This window comes from Fusarium redolens (genome assembly GCF_020744475.1).
Source record: "Fusarium redolens strain MPI-CAGE-AT-0023 chromosome Unknown BKA55scaffold_6, whole genome shotgun sequence".
NCBI classification, from domain to species: Eukaryota; Fungi; Ascomycota; class Sordariomycetes; order Hypocreales; family Nectriaceae; genus Fusarium; species Fusarium redolens.
The window spans coordinates 391,603-405,554 of NW_025763669.1; the positions used below are offsets into that span (position 1 = coordinate 391,603).

Genomic DNA, 13,952 nt, shown 5'->3' on the forward strand with positions numbered 1-13,952 from the left:
CAGTTGATCTGGGAAGGCGAAGATTATGCAGAAAAAGAAAAGCACCCCTCATATGCTTTCCTCCTGAAGTCACAGAAGAATCGAGACCCAGGTCAGCGGATCTTAGCGTAGTAACGCACAACATTTTCTGTCCTTCTTTTGGAACCTCCGAAGTTCGTGCGAAGCTTCGGCCTGAAGCTCTGACTTCTACACTAACCAAGTCCGCAACCTAGTATTTCCCCGCAGTTCGTTGTGGAGCGGATCTGTTCTTCTAACTAGATTATGGCGACCATCATGATGTTCAGAGTAAAGAACGCAATAACTAAGGCATGGTTCTCCGACTCAGTCGATTAGAATTCACATGCTAGCTAGTTATAATTCGACATCCGAAATATCAAGACGCAGAATAGACTCACAATTTGGAATATTGCTAATCAAATTGCCTATTTCTTTTTTATCTTCATTTTAGAAGCATGTCCATGCCGAAATGGGAACGTATTATGGTTAGCTGCGTCTTTCTGAGCAGCTTAGATGCCAAATATGATGGATGTACGCAAGATCTTGGACAAATAAGAACACCGCGATTTGCTTGTTGTGCTACTTGATCTAACCTTTTATCCCCAAATGACCGTTAAAGACTCGAGACCGATGTGTTTCACTACGAGTGCAATGCGCCTTTACACTGTCAACAAGTTCTTGCATTCGACCTGATCCCTCAAACGAATTCCAGTCATCCTCCGAGGCCAGCCTGCACCAGATAACAAAGTCAGTCGGAACAACACCAAGAGCCTGCGACCGGAATTGGACTCACCTGAGCCAGATTGTTGCCATGCTCGTATCCCGACATTCCTTCAGCACCAGCGCACTCTGAATCTGAGGAGAGCCAGAAGACAATCTTTCGGCGAACTGTGCTAGTGAATTTAGCATCTCGCTTCTCACAGTCTCGCTCTTCGCCCAAAAGTGCTTCACTACCACGAAGCTTCGCACAGAATCTCTTTCGACATCATCAGGTCTTTTGAGAAAACCTCCAAACTCATCATAATGATGGAGATCGTAGTCCGGGCTGTCCAGGCCTTGGGCCGTTCGTAGAAGTCTGTCCTTGTCAACAAGTACCATCTCCTTTTTGAAAATGTCTGATGAAACATGGTCGATGAAGAATCCAATTGGATGTGTGTATCCTTCTAGACCCCAGAGCGTGTCGGGCTCACCATCGGCATCTTGACCCCAGTAGTACGAGTCGCCGTATGGTTCTGTAGCCGACACCTTGCATAATTCAACAAGCCGGTCTTTCCACTGAAGACTGTATCAGTAATGGAATTACAAAGAGAAATGTATTATGCTTACGAGATCAATAGCTCCATCTCGTCCGACAACACGAGCGATTACAAAGAACTTGGGTGTCATGGCTACTTGCTGGAAACAAGGATGCGAATTGGACTGGAAAGACGACTCATGGCTGAATTTAGATAAAAATATGGACATTGTTCTGGATGTACGTGTTGGCAGATTGGCGGCGTATTATCGGCGTACTGATCACCAAAGAGGGTATGAACACAGAGCGGAGCTATAAACGGACGCACTAATTTCGGTGAAACATCCATCTGCGTGACCTTGATCTCTCCTCTGAGAGAAAAGACTCTTGTTGAAGGGATCGCCATTTTGCTTCTCATTTCATTAATATTCTGCCGATTCTGTTTGATAGTCATTGTTGGTAGTTCTTATTACCAAGTCTAAACGTCTATACTCAACACGATGCCGACCAACCAAGCTCTCCAATTAATTGTCATCCCGCATCGTCCAGCGGCCAAAGCTGAAATTGAGCGAGATCTTGCGCCGGCTATTTCATTACTCAAAAAGCAAGACAGACACGCCTAACCATCACCTCGTCGATATGACTAACATTCATGCTTAACAGGGCGTCTGGGTTAAAGTCCTTCTGGAGCGGCAGAAAATTCGAAGATCGATATACAAGAGTATTTCTAGCTCTCTGGGACAATCTAGAGTCATCTCATTCGTTCTTTACAAGCTCTGAATATGAAAAGTTTCACAGTGCCATTCAACCAGCTCTCAATGGGCGCAAGGTCACATGGACATCGCACGCACTCATGGATCACTCATTCCTGAGTGACCATCAACATCTATCAGCCACTCTGAGATCTCCTGCTGTAGAGGTCGCGTTGACGAAAGTGGTTGAAGGTGGTGTTTCGGGTTACTATTCACAGTTCAATAAAGTGGTTACCCGCGTGCTTGACGAGGAAGATGGATGTAAGGGTTACTTTATCAGTCCTCTTGTTGAGAATCCTGAGGATCAACTACTACTGATTAACTGGGACTCTGTGGATGTGAGTAGCCAGACTTTAAACCTTTTGGTTATTGTTGTTTCGAAGAAACCTGACTGACCGAAGAATAGGCTCATCATGAAGTCTTTGAGAAAAGGCCGGGATTCAGGGAGTGCATTGATGCCCTCAAGGACTACTATAAGGAGTTTGTTGTGCCATGGCATATCGTTGATATTCAAGAAAAGGATTTGAGAGCGATAGACGGCCCCGTGTTTCTCCAGAATTAATCAAACTAACTTTCGGTATACTGTTATTTCCTCGAACAAGGTCTCTATTCCAATCACGATGTTGTATATGAACCGGAGATCTATCATATCTGAGTTCCTAAATTCTGTATCTGGAACACGCTTTTGTACCTATCCAAAACAGTGCTAAGGCATTTACAATTAGATCCCACTCACTCACTACTGCCGCTCAATATGAAAGTAACTCGTAGTATACTTTATTAACCTAGTGATATCAACTAAGGAGCATGGCATGTACGGGAATTTTTAGGCATCACCAAATAGGCATATCCATTCGTTGCTGAACGTTGCTTAACCAACTATTCCTTCTCCAATCTCTCGGTGCCCATTATTCACTCATCAGCAGGCGGCATACCCTCCATCCACGGTCCATTGCGCTAAAATGGTATCAACATTGTTGCCATCCGTATTGATAATAGAAGGACAAGACTTACCCCCAGTAACATACGACGCATCATCACTTAACAAGAAACACAGAACCTTGGCTACCTCATCAGGTTTACCCATACGACCAAGGCATGTCAACTTGCTGATCTTTTCCGAGTCAAACAAGCCCTTCGCCTCGCCTGCCTCAAACATCTCAGTTCGGATCGGTCCACTGTTTGCTATGTCAGAACGAAGCGAAAATGAATCAGGAGAGGGACCGGTACGGTAGGAGGGAGTTGATCCGAATACCGTCGGCGCCGAACTCGCCAGCCACAGATGATGTAAGACCTATGACTCCAAACTTGCTCGATGAGTAGGCTGCATTGTGAGGGAAGCCTCTGAGGCCCGAGGTGCTGGAGATGTTGACGATGGCTCCTCCTGGGCAGGGGAGATGTGGAATCTGGGCTCTCATGCACCACATGACGCCTTTGAGGTTGACATCCATCATGCGATCCCAGTCAGACTCTTCCTGGTACGACATTGATCAGTATTAGCTCTGGACTGGTGGATGGTTGTGATGTAACGTACAATGGTTGCGCAAGTTGTATCACCTGCTCCTCCTGCAATTCCAGCAATGTTTGCAGCTCCATCTAGACGTCCAAACTCAGCGACGGTGCTGTCAATCCAATTCTGGACCTGTTGCTGGCTGCGGACGTCAACTACAGACGTAACTACTCTAGTACCTGGCAGCGAACCTAGAGTACGCATCAGAGATGAAAACAAAGTAGAAGGTAGGGGAGATAAAAAGTCAAGACTGACATAATTCCTCAGTTTTGTCGAGACCTGCCGCATTGACATCGCAAATTGCCAGACCTCCGGCTCCGAGCTCCGCTAGGCGGATTGCAGAGGCACGCCCGATGCCCGACGCAGCGCCAGTGACGACATATACTCTCCCTTTGATACCAGACATTTCAGTGCCGTGGACAAGAAGCGAACGCGGGTAGCTACTACTAATCGTGAGAATGAAAATGCCGAGTACATGCCTTATAGTTCCATCTCGTCTTGATGAGCTCTGACACCGCCGGAGCCAGCTGTAGGTCATCCGGCGCCGCTAGCGTGCTCGGTCACAGTGGCCACCTTGGAAGCGAAGCGCTTGGAGCAGATTTGAATTCGGGCTAGGTTCGGCCTGACTCGACCTGCCGTTATAGAGGTAAGGACGCGGCGGACAATTACGCTTTAGCTAGGATTATTCTCTGAGATGAACAAACAGGAAAAGGCTGGGAAATTTACGCCCAGCGTTCACTGATGTTCGGCGCTGATCGCCTACTTTGTCATATAAAACCATACCCTCAAGATCATACTGAAACTGTCACTTTGTTGTCTCCAGCTTTTTGAAATAGCCTATCCACTTAATTGCAAAGACTGGACCCCACTTAATCCTCATTTCCCCAATCACTCCATCATAATGTCCGTCAAGGGCCGCATTGCCATCGTTACTGGAGCAGGAGGAGGTCTCGGGCGTGAATATGCCCTCTTGCTCGGAAAGCTTGGAGCCAAAGTCGTAGTGAACGACTACGGCGGTTCACTCGAAGGACAAGCTGGAACCATTTCAAGAGCCCAATCAGTGGCAGATGAGATCAGAGCGGCCGGCGGCAGTGCTATTGCCGACGGGCACGACGTCTCTATCCAGACCCAGGCTCAAGCAATCGTCGCCGATTGCCTTGCTGAGTACGGCCGTGTTGATATCCTCGTCAACAATGCCGGTATCTCGGGAAAGCCAAGCTCTCACGCAGCACTAGATGCACCGGCTTTCATGAGGGTTATTGAGATTGGGGTCCTAGGAACGCAGCTCATGACAAGTGCTGTTTGGTCTGTGATGGAGAAGCAACGACACGGTCGAATCGTCAACGTATCTTCAGATGCCATCATTGGATTCGGCGCTGGCGGCGACTGCGCCTACTCAGCTTCCAAAGGCGCAGTATTTGCGATAACACAAGATCTTGGACGGTTCTCGCCGTCCTGCGGAATCAAGCTCAACGCCATCTTGCCTTCGGGCGCATCACGAATGGGAGATCTCTCCGAGGCCTCAAAGATGATCACACAGACGTACTTCGAAACCAGCAAATGCGCACCTTTGCTTGTTGCCTTGTGTGCTGACGAGTGCCCTGTTTCCGGGGCTTGTATCGCTACGGGAGCTGGAAGGGCTGCTCGTGTTGCACTGGCGACGTTTCCTGGACATACAAATGAATCGACAGCCGAGGGGTTTCTGGAGAATTGGGATAAGGTTATGGGTGATGAGAAAGATGTTTACATTCCTAAGGATACTTTGGACCATGTACGTTATGGAGTTCGGTTGGCCTCTGGACTAGAGGTGCCTGAGTTGCCATCACTAGGAATCATACCAACCACTAGCAAACACCTATGATAGTTAATTAGACTTGAAGCATGACAATTCAATATAGCATTTGCCTATTCACTGTATTAGGGACAAAGTGAGCTTTGTATCCCCGTGCTGAACCTAAAGCCAACAAATTCCCGTCCTCACGGGAATAGCCTTGTATCATTCTAATTTTTAATGAAGCATAATTACTGAGGAGGTTCACCTTGTAATACCCGAAGCATGTCCATTGCTTGGTAATAGCATTCGACACATTCGGTAACTTCACGAGAGTATTCAAGGGTCCAAACCTCAAGCCGAAACTGGACCGTCCGAAATCCATCCGCTAACCCCTCCTTTTCTTTCTCTCATCACTCCTCAGCCACAGCGGGGCATCGGCACTCCAGGTTCCATTTATGTATTTTTATAACAATGTTATCTTATACTCCTCCTCATTTCATGGCTTTACAAACGCATACCCTACAAGTACTTTCATTCGCAATCACCATCTCATCTAACGATTAAATCATGACAACAAACGACAACACACCGAGTCTAGAAGCAATTCTCCAACGTCTTCAACTCCTCGAAGACAAAGACGCACTAGCAACACTTCTCAACCGCTACTGCAACACGGCGGACGACCACAAATGGGACGAATTCGCCGACTGTTTCGTTCCCAACGGTGTTCTCGGCTTCGAAAGCTGGGGCGATGTTGTGGGTGTTGAAAACATCGCTGCTGCTGCTCGCGGGGCAGAAGACAGGTTTCAAGGCCTGCAGCACTCAATGAGCAATCTGCAGTTCACAGTCAGTGGAGACGCGGCCGAGGGGAGATGCTATCTCTGGTTTTCTGCGACGATGGATACGAGCAAGCCTCATGAGTATCACGCCTTTGGAGGACATTATCGGTTCAAGTTTCAGCGGACGGACAAGGGATGGAAGATATCGAGGATGCAGCTCAAGAAGATTTGGGCGCAAAATGAGGATACAGAGGGAGTTTTCGGTTAATCATTTCGAGAAGAGAATTAGCTGGAAGAGCTTAGTTTAATATATGTCTGCCTCTATATCTAAGCTCTTGTGTGAATATCCATTACATCAATTACCAGCAAGACCTAGAAGCGGCCCAGACTTAGGCATGAGGTTGCTCCATCTGAACAATTTACGAAATTGTTTCAAAACTTGTCATTCTCACTCTTAACTTTGAACGCGGTGAGCTATTCAACATGTATACTCTCTGCCTGTATTTACAATTCGCATTTCTCATCCAGGCCATCACTCTCTCAGTCCATAACAATAACCGCACGGCCCTTCAGCTTACCATCACGTAACTGCTGGTAAGCTTTAGGAATCTCATCAAAGCTAAACCTATCAACCTCAATACGCAGCTTGCCCTCCTTCGCAAGCTGGCACACCTCTCTCAAGTCCTGCCGTGTACTTCCAAGGGATAGTGAAAACTTAGCACTCGTCGCGATCAAGTTCCAACCTAGGCGCACAGAACCGCCTTGCATGCCAGGAACAGAGACAAATCCCTGAGGTCGAACGACACTCGCTGCTAGCTGCAAGGTTGCGTCACTTCCAACAAAGTCAACCACACCGTCGACGCCTCGGTTAAAAGTGATGCGATCAAGTTCGGCCTTTGAGTTCACATCAGAAAGGATACTTTCGTCTGCTCCCAGAACCTTAGCGAGGGCTAGCCTCTCACTTGAGTTGTCGGCAGCAATTATGCGAACAGAGGTGAGAAGTCGGAGGAATTGAATAGCGTATGATCCGAGCCCACCAATGCCAATGACCAAGACATATTGGCCGGGGCGTGCATTTCTGATCACGTCCTTGCAGCTAGCATAGGCGGTCACACCAGCGTCGGTAAGAGGAGCGTAGAGTACTGGATCCTCGTGACCGATAGATACGATCTCAGTACGGGGTACAACAAGGTACTCAGCCAAGCCACCATCAAACCCACAGCCTCTTGTCATTCCAATAGCCCCTCGCTTAAAATATTCGCAGTGCTGCTCAACTCCCGCCTCGCAGAAATTACAAAACCCGCAGTGGCGCATATGATGCACAACGACGCTTTCTCCCTTGAACAAGTCGGTAATGGAAGACCCGAGATCCTCAACGACTCCGGATGTTTCGTGGCCTAGAATGTAGTTTGCGTCTATGGCGGAGGCATATGGATCGCTGCCGGGTTGGCTGTCCATCATGTCGAGGTCTGAGCGGCAAAGACCAACCGCTTTGACACGAATGAGAACATCTGCAGGGCCAGGAACTGGTTTTGGAGATTCGACATATTGGCCTTCCTGCCCCCAGGCAACCAGTTTGTAAGATCTCATGATATCTTGAAAGTTGAAATGCCAATGCACAGACTGTAGGGATGTCACGGTTCGACGTACTGGAGGTCGCTCGAGGGGAAATAATGAAGTGCATGGGTAACAGAAGGTCAGAACCTTGCCTACGGGTTGTTGGGGCTCTTGACTAGCGTCTTTACTTGCTGTGGCATATTTAATTCGGACGATCTACAAGTGCCCCCGTGACCACTTCGGGATAACATCTCCTCTACGGACGGACTGGGCCGGACAAACTTGCGCATGTTGGAACCGATAGTTCGGTTGTCATGTCGATCAATATAGCGTCCCGCTTGCTGTGAGATTCTCCGGGAGCTGAATGTATAGCGTTTTCTATGCCATTTGTGGAGTATAACAATGGTCCTTATAGCCTGATTATAATCTCCACCGATGCTGTTGGCTACCAATAGGTCAAGTTCTCCATTGATCTGATTTTCTTTTACCGCATCAATCTTTTCACCATGACGAAACAAGAAGCATCACAAGATGACATCACTCCAGGTCACAATGACCAGGACATTCCACACTCAAACGAGGATGAACTTCGATCCAAGATCTTGACCGCCGAACGCTCAACTCTCCCGGACGGCTACTTCCTCAGCCGCGAGTTCGTTGGGACTTTTAGCGGCATTGCGTTCAGTCTTGCAGCGACATACTTTGCCTTCCAGGCTGGTGCCGGTGCACTTATCAACATCAACCAGGACATCGGCCCCAGCCAGAACTATTATCTGTTCTCAATTGTGTGGACGGTCTCTCAGCCTATCTCCATGCTCTTGTTTGGCCGCCTCTCTGATATGTTTGGTCGCCGAAACCTTGCTCTTGGTGCCAATGTCCTCGGAATCTGTGGTGGTATTGTTGCTGCCACTTCTCAGAGCATCAACCAACTCATCGCTGCCAATGTGCTCTTGGGTCTTGCCTCGGGAATTCCGGGTTCATATCCCCTTCTGACGGGCGAGCTTATGACGAACAAGCTCAAGTTTCTTGGCACAATTGTTGTTGTAGTGCCAAACATCATCGCTACTGGCTTCGGTCCGTACCTTGGCCTTCGCCTCAGCATTCTTACTTCATGGAGATGGATCTTTTACATCTACATTATCTTAATGGGTATGTATACCAACCTGATGCAAATCAAGGAGAAGTGAAGCTATGCTGACATTACCTCACAGTAATCGGCACTACCCTGTGGTACTTCTTCTACCACCCTCCCTCTTTTGTGCAACTTCACGGAACCAGCATTAGCCGTAAAGCCGAGCTAGCAACTATTGACTGGGTTGGCATTTTCCTTCTTGTCTCGGGCCTCGTTCTTTTCCTTCTTGGAATTGCCTGGGGTGGGCAACCATACAAATGGACTTCAGGCCGAGTCCTTGGTCTTTTGATTCCTGGTGCAGTTTGCTCTATCGCATTCATCCTCTATGAGGTATATGGCAAACCTGCCAAACCCATCGTACCCATGAAATTCTTCAAAGATGTCCGAGGTTACACATGCGTCGTCATCATCTCTGCCATCACTGGCTGCCTTCAGACGGCCCTGTTCATATTGTGGCCTTCACAGGTTGCATACATCTTTGGAAGTACCACCAATGGATGGGAGGAGACCGCTTGGATGTCAAGTGTTGTTAACTTTGCAGCTTGGGCTGGTATCATCATTGTCGGGCCGCTTTTCCACGTCATCAAGCATTTGCGTCTACAGCTTGTTGTCGGGTCTGCATGGATGACAGCTTTCCTCGCCGCTATGTCTACCATCACCTACTCCAACAAGGGATCTGCTATTGCTTTTGCATTTCTCAGCACTTTTCCCATCGGGTGGGGAGAGGTCATGACGATGCTGATGGTTCAGTACATTGTCCCAGAACAAGACCTGGGGGTTGCCTTTGGTGAGTAGCCGAATCTATTTGTAACACTCCTTTTTCTGTGACTAACAATCCTGATTTCAAAAGCTGTCGTGTCGTCAGTTCGTACCATCATGGGCTCCATCTTCGCCGCTGTCTTCGTCGCCATTTACACCAACAAGCTCCCAGGCTACATGGCCAGCATTGTAGTACCAGCGCTGCAGAAAACATCCCTTTCTGCAGGCGCTATCAGTGAAGTACTGGCGACAGCACCCACTGCGAATCAGGCTGCACTCTCAGCTATCAAAGGAGTCACCCCCGAGATCTTACGTATCATCAACGCCAAGGTCGCCGATGCTTACGGCCACTCATACGCCTTTGTTTACTACACTGCTGCTGCTCTCGGGGCTGTATGCCTCTTTGCGGCAATGTGCCTGCGCGACTTTGATGTTTATCTGACTGATCACGTTGCCCGCATGGTGTATAAGAAGGAGGAGACTAAGGAGGATTCACTGGCGAAGCATATTGAGCACCGTGAGTCTGCTTGAAGCGTTTGTGTGCAACAAGTCAATGGGAACCGTTAGCAGTTTGCAAACGTCTGGAATTAATTTGGTTATTTTAGTGTCGATGCAGGAAAGGCTGATGGGTTTACTCCTTTTGAAATTTTGGTCTTGTGTGAAGAATGGCTCCAGTTCAGCATTCATGGTTGAAACAACGGAAATATAATAGTATCGGCCTATATCAATGGGGACTGTAGCTACCTACATCTTACAAGTATTACTTGACAATTACAATGTGTTGGTTGCAGTATTGTGACATGGTCTTTTCAACAACCCTAATTTATACAGTAACTTTACACGTGTCCACAGGTATTACTTCACTTACTAGGCTAGAAATTGTCTTGCTTTGTCTTAATGTGTTTTGTTTAAAGACCTAAAGAGTGCAGTCTACTTATCAGCAAATTCAGACTTTATCAAGTCTTTAGCGTTGACATAAAACATAATAACCTAGATGTCCATGTTTCAAGGCTGGCAAGGTTACCCTACAGAAGCACAGCCAAGACCCGACCGGTTGGTCTCGTTACCCTCTTTTCAAAATGCGCTAACTTACAGGGGTGTTCGGATCACAGTGGCCGAAGTTCCAGAGTGATCAGCCAGGGAACATCTTCGGGATGGATTTACAAGGGCATGTTAAAGATACTGCGATGATACTGCGTGGCGGCGCCTCAGCAATATAGACTATGTTAGGTAGTGTGGTACAAGCGCATGGTCTACAAAAGCACTATAGCATGTGCGGTGTAAATTTACTTACTGAAATACCCAGAAAAGGCAAGCCTCCGCTATATGCCATTCTACTCGTCGGAATCCAAGATGCTTAACATATCTCTCGAAGGACAAGTCGGCATCGTCACTGGTGCCGGTTCTGCTTATGGTATAGGACGATCCATGGTAATAGCTGCTGCACAGGCTGGCGCAGCTGCGGTCTACGCGTGTGATCTTAACCTCAGCTACATGGATGACCTGAAGGAGGATGTGAAAGAGATGGGCCATGGCACTATCATCGAGGGGCACTTTCTAGATGTCTCAAATGAGGAACAGACTGTGGCGCTCTTGAGAAAGGTTCTCAGAAACCATGGCCGTGTCGACTTCTTTTTCGCCAATGCTGGTTATGCCGTCTACCGGTGAGTTTCCGTTCCAAAACTGAAACCCCGAGGGCTATCTACTAACGTAAGCTATATCAACTGCTAGGCCGCTACAAGACCTAAGCGTGGACCACTTCAACCGTGCTGTAGACGTGATGCAGCGCGGCTGCTTTCTAGCTCTCAAGTACGGGTCCCAAGCCATGAGCGTAACGTCACCAGACAAGGCCGAGGCGAAGGGCAACATCATCATTACATCGTCATGCGCAGCCTTTGCAGGCGCCTACGCCGACGCAGCGTACACTGCAGTGAAAAACGCGTGCAACGGACTAGTAGAGAGCGGTTCAGTTCAGCTGGCAGCGAGCAACATTCGAGTCAACGGCATAGCACCAGGATGCACCAACTCCAGCATCTTGACAAGCTCGAAGCTTTCCGAGAAGGGCGATCAGTACACTACTTCAGCTACCAAAGAAGAAATCGCGGCTACTCATGCCAAGTTCTTTGAGCGTGGCGGATTGTATAAGCAGAAGGAGAAGTTTTACAACCGTGCCGCGGATCCATCCGAGATTGCTAACCTGGCGTGCTTCTTGGCTTCTGATCTGGCGCTGGCAATCAATGGGCAGATTATTCTTGCTGATAGTGGCAAGACTACAGCTGCGACGGGAGAGGGCTTCACAGGAGCGGTAAACCCAGTGCCAGAACTGTCCATGTCTTGAATACAAGACTGATGGACGGATAAAGTTATTATAGTCAAGATATATTTTACCTGCTCAATGCTGAACAACCGATAGCATGCTAACGTTGAACAATATGACATTGAAGCCAAGTGCTCTGTTTATTCTCTGTAACCTTCGGTATAGATTCAGCTTCCTCTTCTAAAAAACGGTGCCATGGAAGGAATAAAGCAACCCAAGTCGAGTAGTACCTCTCAGCAGCGCTTGTAGGTGAAGAATTAAGCTTTATTTATGTGAACAGAGAATCTTGAGAACTATAAACAGAGGCATAGTATTAAGTAACGCTCACAATGTTACCTCCGGGTACCTTGCATCGTGGTTATTTTGTATACTCTCGTGTCCGTCCTTTATGATTTCATGGCGGCTGATAAGCAGCATGAGAGGTTGTACGGATTTTGCTCTAATGATGAAGGCAATGAAATGTCACAACATTCATCATCCTTACCTCAGCTAACCCTTTCCCTTGACGGCAAGAAGACAAATCGGCCCATGGCTACTGCGCACGTTATTAGCCCGAGAGTCTCTTTCGTGTAATCTAAAGTGTCTTCGCTTTCATGCAAACTTGCATATGTCCGGTCCACCGAAGATGGTCCGTGTCGGTGTCACAATGCTACCCAATATATATTATATAACCTCCTCTGTGGATGGTACTCGCAAAGCTATGAGACACGACCTCAAAAACGTTTCTTCTATTTGAAGATGGCACCCAATTGGACTCACCTTGTTCGTTTCGTCGCTGAAGAGGACGGTCAAGTCCATTTAGGGCAGATTGACCATGAAGCTTGGCCTGACGTCGGCCTTTCTTTTGAGAAGGGAGAGAAGATACAGGCAAGGCTCATACAAGGATGTGTCTTCGATGGTGTTCTGACGGAAAGATTCTTTACAGTCAAGCAAGTAAGTCTGGATTGAGGGCATTAAACTGATTTGCAGGCCAAACTAATGTTTTACAGCTGCTTGCTCCATTGGCGATGGAGCAGGTCCCTATTATCCGATGCATGGGACTCAACTACCGCGATCACGCCAAAGAAGCGAACATGCCTATCCCCGATGTACCAGTGCTATTTATAAAGCCACGAACCGCACTCAATGGCCCCTACCCGGCGAAAGTCAACGTGCCCAAGATCGCACAGGATGGAACGAGCGACTACGAAGCAGAGCTGTCTATCGTCATTGCCAAGACTGGTCGTGATATCCCTCGAGAGAAAGCTCTCGACTACGTTTTAGGATACACTGCAAGTAATGACATTAGCGCTCGGGCCCAGCAGTTCAAGAACAGCCAGTGGTGCTTCTCCAAGGGCCTGGATGGTTCTTGTCCGATCGGCCCAGTCTTGGTGTCTCCCTCGGCTTTGGGTGACCCGCATAACCTTCGTATTACAGCCACGTTGAATAGCAAGACTGTGCAAGATTCCAACACTAGGTAAGTCAAGAAGAAATGTAGATATAGTTCGCATCAGCTAACCATGGCTATAGAGAGATGATCTTTGATGTTGCAAGCATTATATCCTTCCTGTCCCAGGGCACGATTTTGGAAAGAGGTACTATCATCATGACGGGTACAGGGCCTGGAATTGGTGCGATGCGGAGTCCTCCTGTGTCGCTTAAGGATGGGGATGATGTGCGGGTCTACGTAGATGGAATTGGAACGTTGATCAACAAGGTCTGGTACGAGAATTAGCGGCATTCGACAAAATTGAAGCCCCGCAACTTAGACTGCGTGCGGTTTTACCTCCGCATCCACACTGGCGAATCATGTTTCTCTGATAAATAATCTAACTGGTACTGTACATATCGTGGCTCAATGGCGGTTGTCTATGTCATAACGAGAGAGTCAGGGGAAGCTGACAGATGCACCGAAGATGGTCCGCCTGATTGCTTTAGTGTACCAGTCTAGTTCCAGACGAAAGGCGACAGGGGTATGGAGTATATTCTCCGGGCGCGGGCATTGACTTGATATTCTTATGTTGGCGTAAAGAAAAGAGACTGAGGAGGAGCCGTGAATAGACCTCACAAAAGAGTGTCGTTACGATTGCTTGCCACGATTAAAACAAACAGCGGCCTGCTGTATGTATTAAATAAATACTTGAACCAAGATTGGCCTCGGT

General features: G+C 47.9%; 9 protein-coding genes across 9 annotated transcripts; 6 read left to right on the plus strand and 3 right to left on the minus strand.

The window, feature by feature from the left end:
- Window positions 1-272: 272 nt before the first annotated feature.
- Window positions 273-1,493, minus strand: BKA55DRAFT_311142 (uncharacterized protein). The gene is made up of 3 exons (XM_046185633.1): window positions 1,324-1,493; window positions 791-1,242; window positions 273-727 (listed from the first exon to the last, which is right to left on the minus strand). Exons 1-3 carry the CDS (start codon window positions 1,459-1,461, stop codon window positions 586-588), a joined length of 732 nt encoding a protein of 243 aa, XP_046050760.1. The 5' UTR covers window positions 1,462-1,493; the 3' UTR covers window positions 273-585.
- Window positions 1,494-1,573: 80 nt separating this feature from the next.
- Window positions 1,574-2,725, plus strand: BKA55DRAFT_563557 (uncharacterized protein). Its single transcript, XM_046192406.1, has 3 exons — window positions 1,574-1,835; window positions 1,895-2,321; window positions 2,390-2,725. The coding sequence occupies exons 1-3, from the start codon at window positions 1,732-1,734 to the stop codon at window positions 2,543-2,545; spliced, it is 687 nt and encodes a 228-aa protein (XP_046050761.1). The 5' UTR covers window positions 1,574-1,731; the 3' UTR covers window positions 2,546-2,725.
- Window positions 2,726-3,993, minus strand: BKA55DRAFT_563558 (putative short chain dehydrogenase/ reductase). Its single transcript, XM_046192407.1, has 5 exons — window positions 3,749-3,993; window positions 3,518-3,684; window positions 3,214-3,458; window positions 2,998-3,161; window positions 2,726-2,940 (listed from the first exon to the last, which is right to left on the minus strand). Exons 1-5 carry the CDS (start codon window positions 3,897-3,899, stop codon window positions 2,903-2,905), a joined length of 765 nt encoding a protein of 254 aa, XP_046050762.1. The 5' UTR covers window positions 3,900-3,993; the 3' UTR covers window positions 2,726-2,902.
- Window positions 3,994-4,182: 189 nt separating this feature from the next.
- BKA55DRAFT_563560 (uncharacterized protein) lies at window positions 4,183-5,405 on the plus strand. The gene has a single exon (XM_046192408.1). It carries the CDS (start codon window positions 4,395-4,397, stop codon window positions 5,352-5,354), a length of 960 nt encoding a protein of 319 aa, XP_046050763.1. The 5' UTR covers window positions 4,183-4,394; the 3' UTR covers window positions 5,355-5,405.
- A 283-nt stretch (window positions 5,406-5,688) lies between these two features.
- On the plus strand, window positions 5,689-6,440 carry BKA55DRAFT_563561 (uncharacterized protein). Its single transcript, XM_046192409.1, has one exon. The coding sequence runs from the start codon at window positions 5,835-5,837 to the stop codon at window positions 6,312-6,314; it is 480 nt and encodes a 159-aa protein (XP_046050764.1). The 5' UTR covers window positions 5,689-5,834; the 3' UTR covers window positions 6,315-6,440.
- A 64-nt stretch (window positions 6,441-6,504) lies between these two features.
- On the minus strand, window positions 6,505-7,893 carry BKA55DRAFT_725416 (chaperonin 10-like protein; the record flags this gene model as incomplete). The annotated part of the gene is made up of 2 exons (XM_046201111.1): window positions 6,505-7,794; window positions 7,872-7,893. 2 exons carry the CDS (start codon window positions 7,891-7,893, stop codon window positions 6,587-6,589), a joined length of 1,230 nt encoding a protein of 409 aa, XP_046050765.1. The 3' UTR covers window positions 6,505-6,586.
- A 156-nt stretch (window positions 7,894-8,049) lies between these two features.
- Window positions 8,050-10,224, plus strand: BKA55DRAFT_640307 (fungal trichothecene efflux pump). The gene is made up of 3 exons (XM_046197126.1): window positions 8,050-8,752; window positions 8,815-9,522; window positions 9,586-10,224. The coding sequence occupies exons 1-3, from the start codon at window positions 8,110-8,112 to the stop codon at window positions 10,023-10,025; spliced, it is 1,791 nt and encodes a 596-aa protein (XP_046050766.1). The 5' UTR covers window positions 8,050-8,109; the 3' UTR covers window positions 10,026-10,224.
- Window positions 10,225-10,799: 575 nt separating this feature from the next.
- Window positions 10,800-11,949, plus strand: BKA55DRAFT_563566 (uncharacterized protein). The gene is made up of 2 exons (XM_046192410.1): window positions 10,800-11,158; window positions 11,226-11,949. Exons 1-2 carry the CDS (start codon window positions 10,821-10,823, stop codon window positions 11,830-11,832), a joined length of 945 nt encoding a protein of 314 aa, XP_046050767.1. The 5' UTR covers window positions 10,800-10,820; the 3' UTR covers window positions 11,833-11,949.
- A 527-nt stretch (window positions 11,950-12,476) lies between these two features.
- On the plus strand, window positions 12,477-13,875 carry BKA55DRAFT_563569 (uncharacterized protein). The gene is made up of 3 exons (XM_046192411.1): window positions 12,477-12,744; window positions 12,801-13,267; window positions 13,321-13,875. Exons 1-3 carry the CDS (start codon window positions 12,550-12,552, stop codon window positions 13,523-13,525), a joined length of 867 nt encoding a protein of 288 aa, XP_046050768.1. The 5' UTR covers window positions 12,477-12,549; the 3' UTR covers window positions 13,526-13,875.
- Window positions 13,876-13,952: the final 77 nt, after the last annotated feature.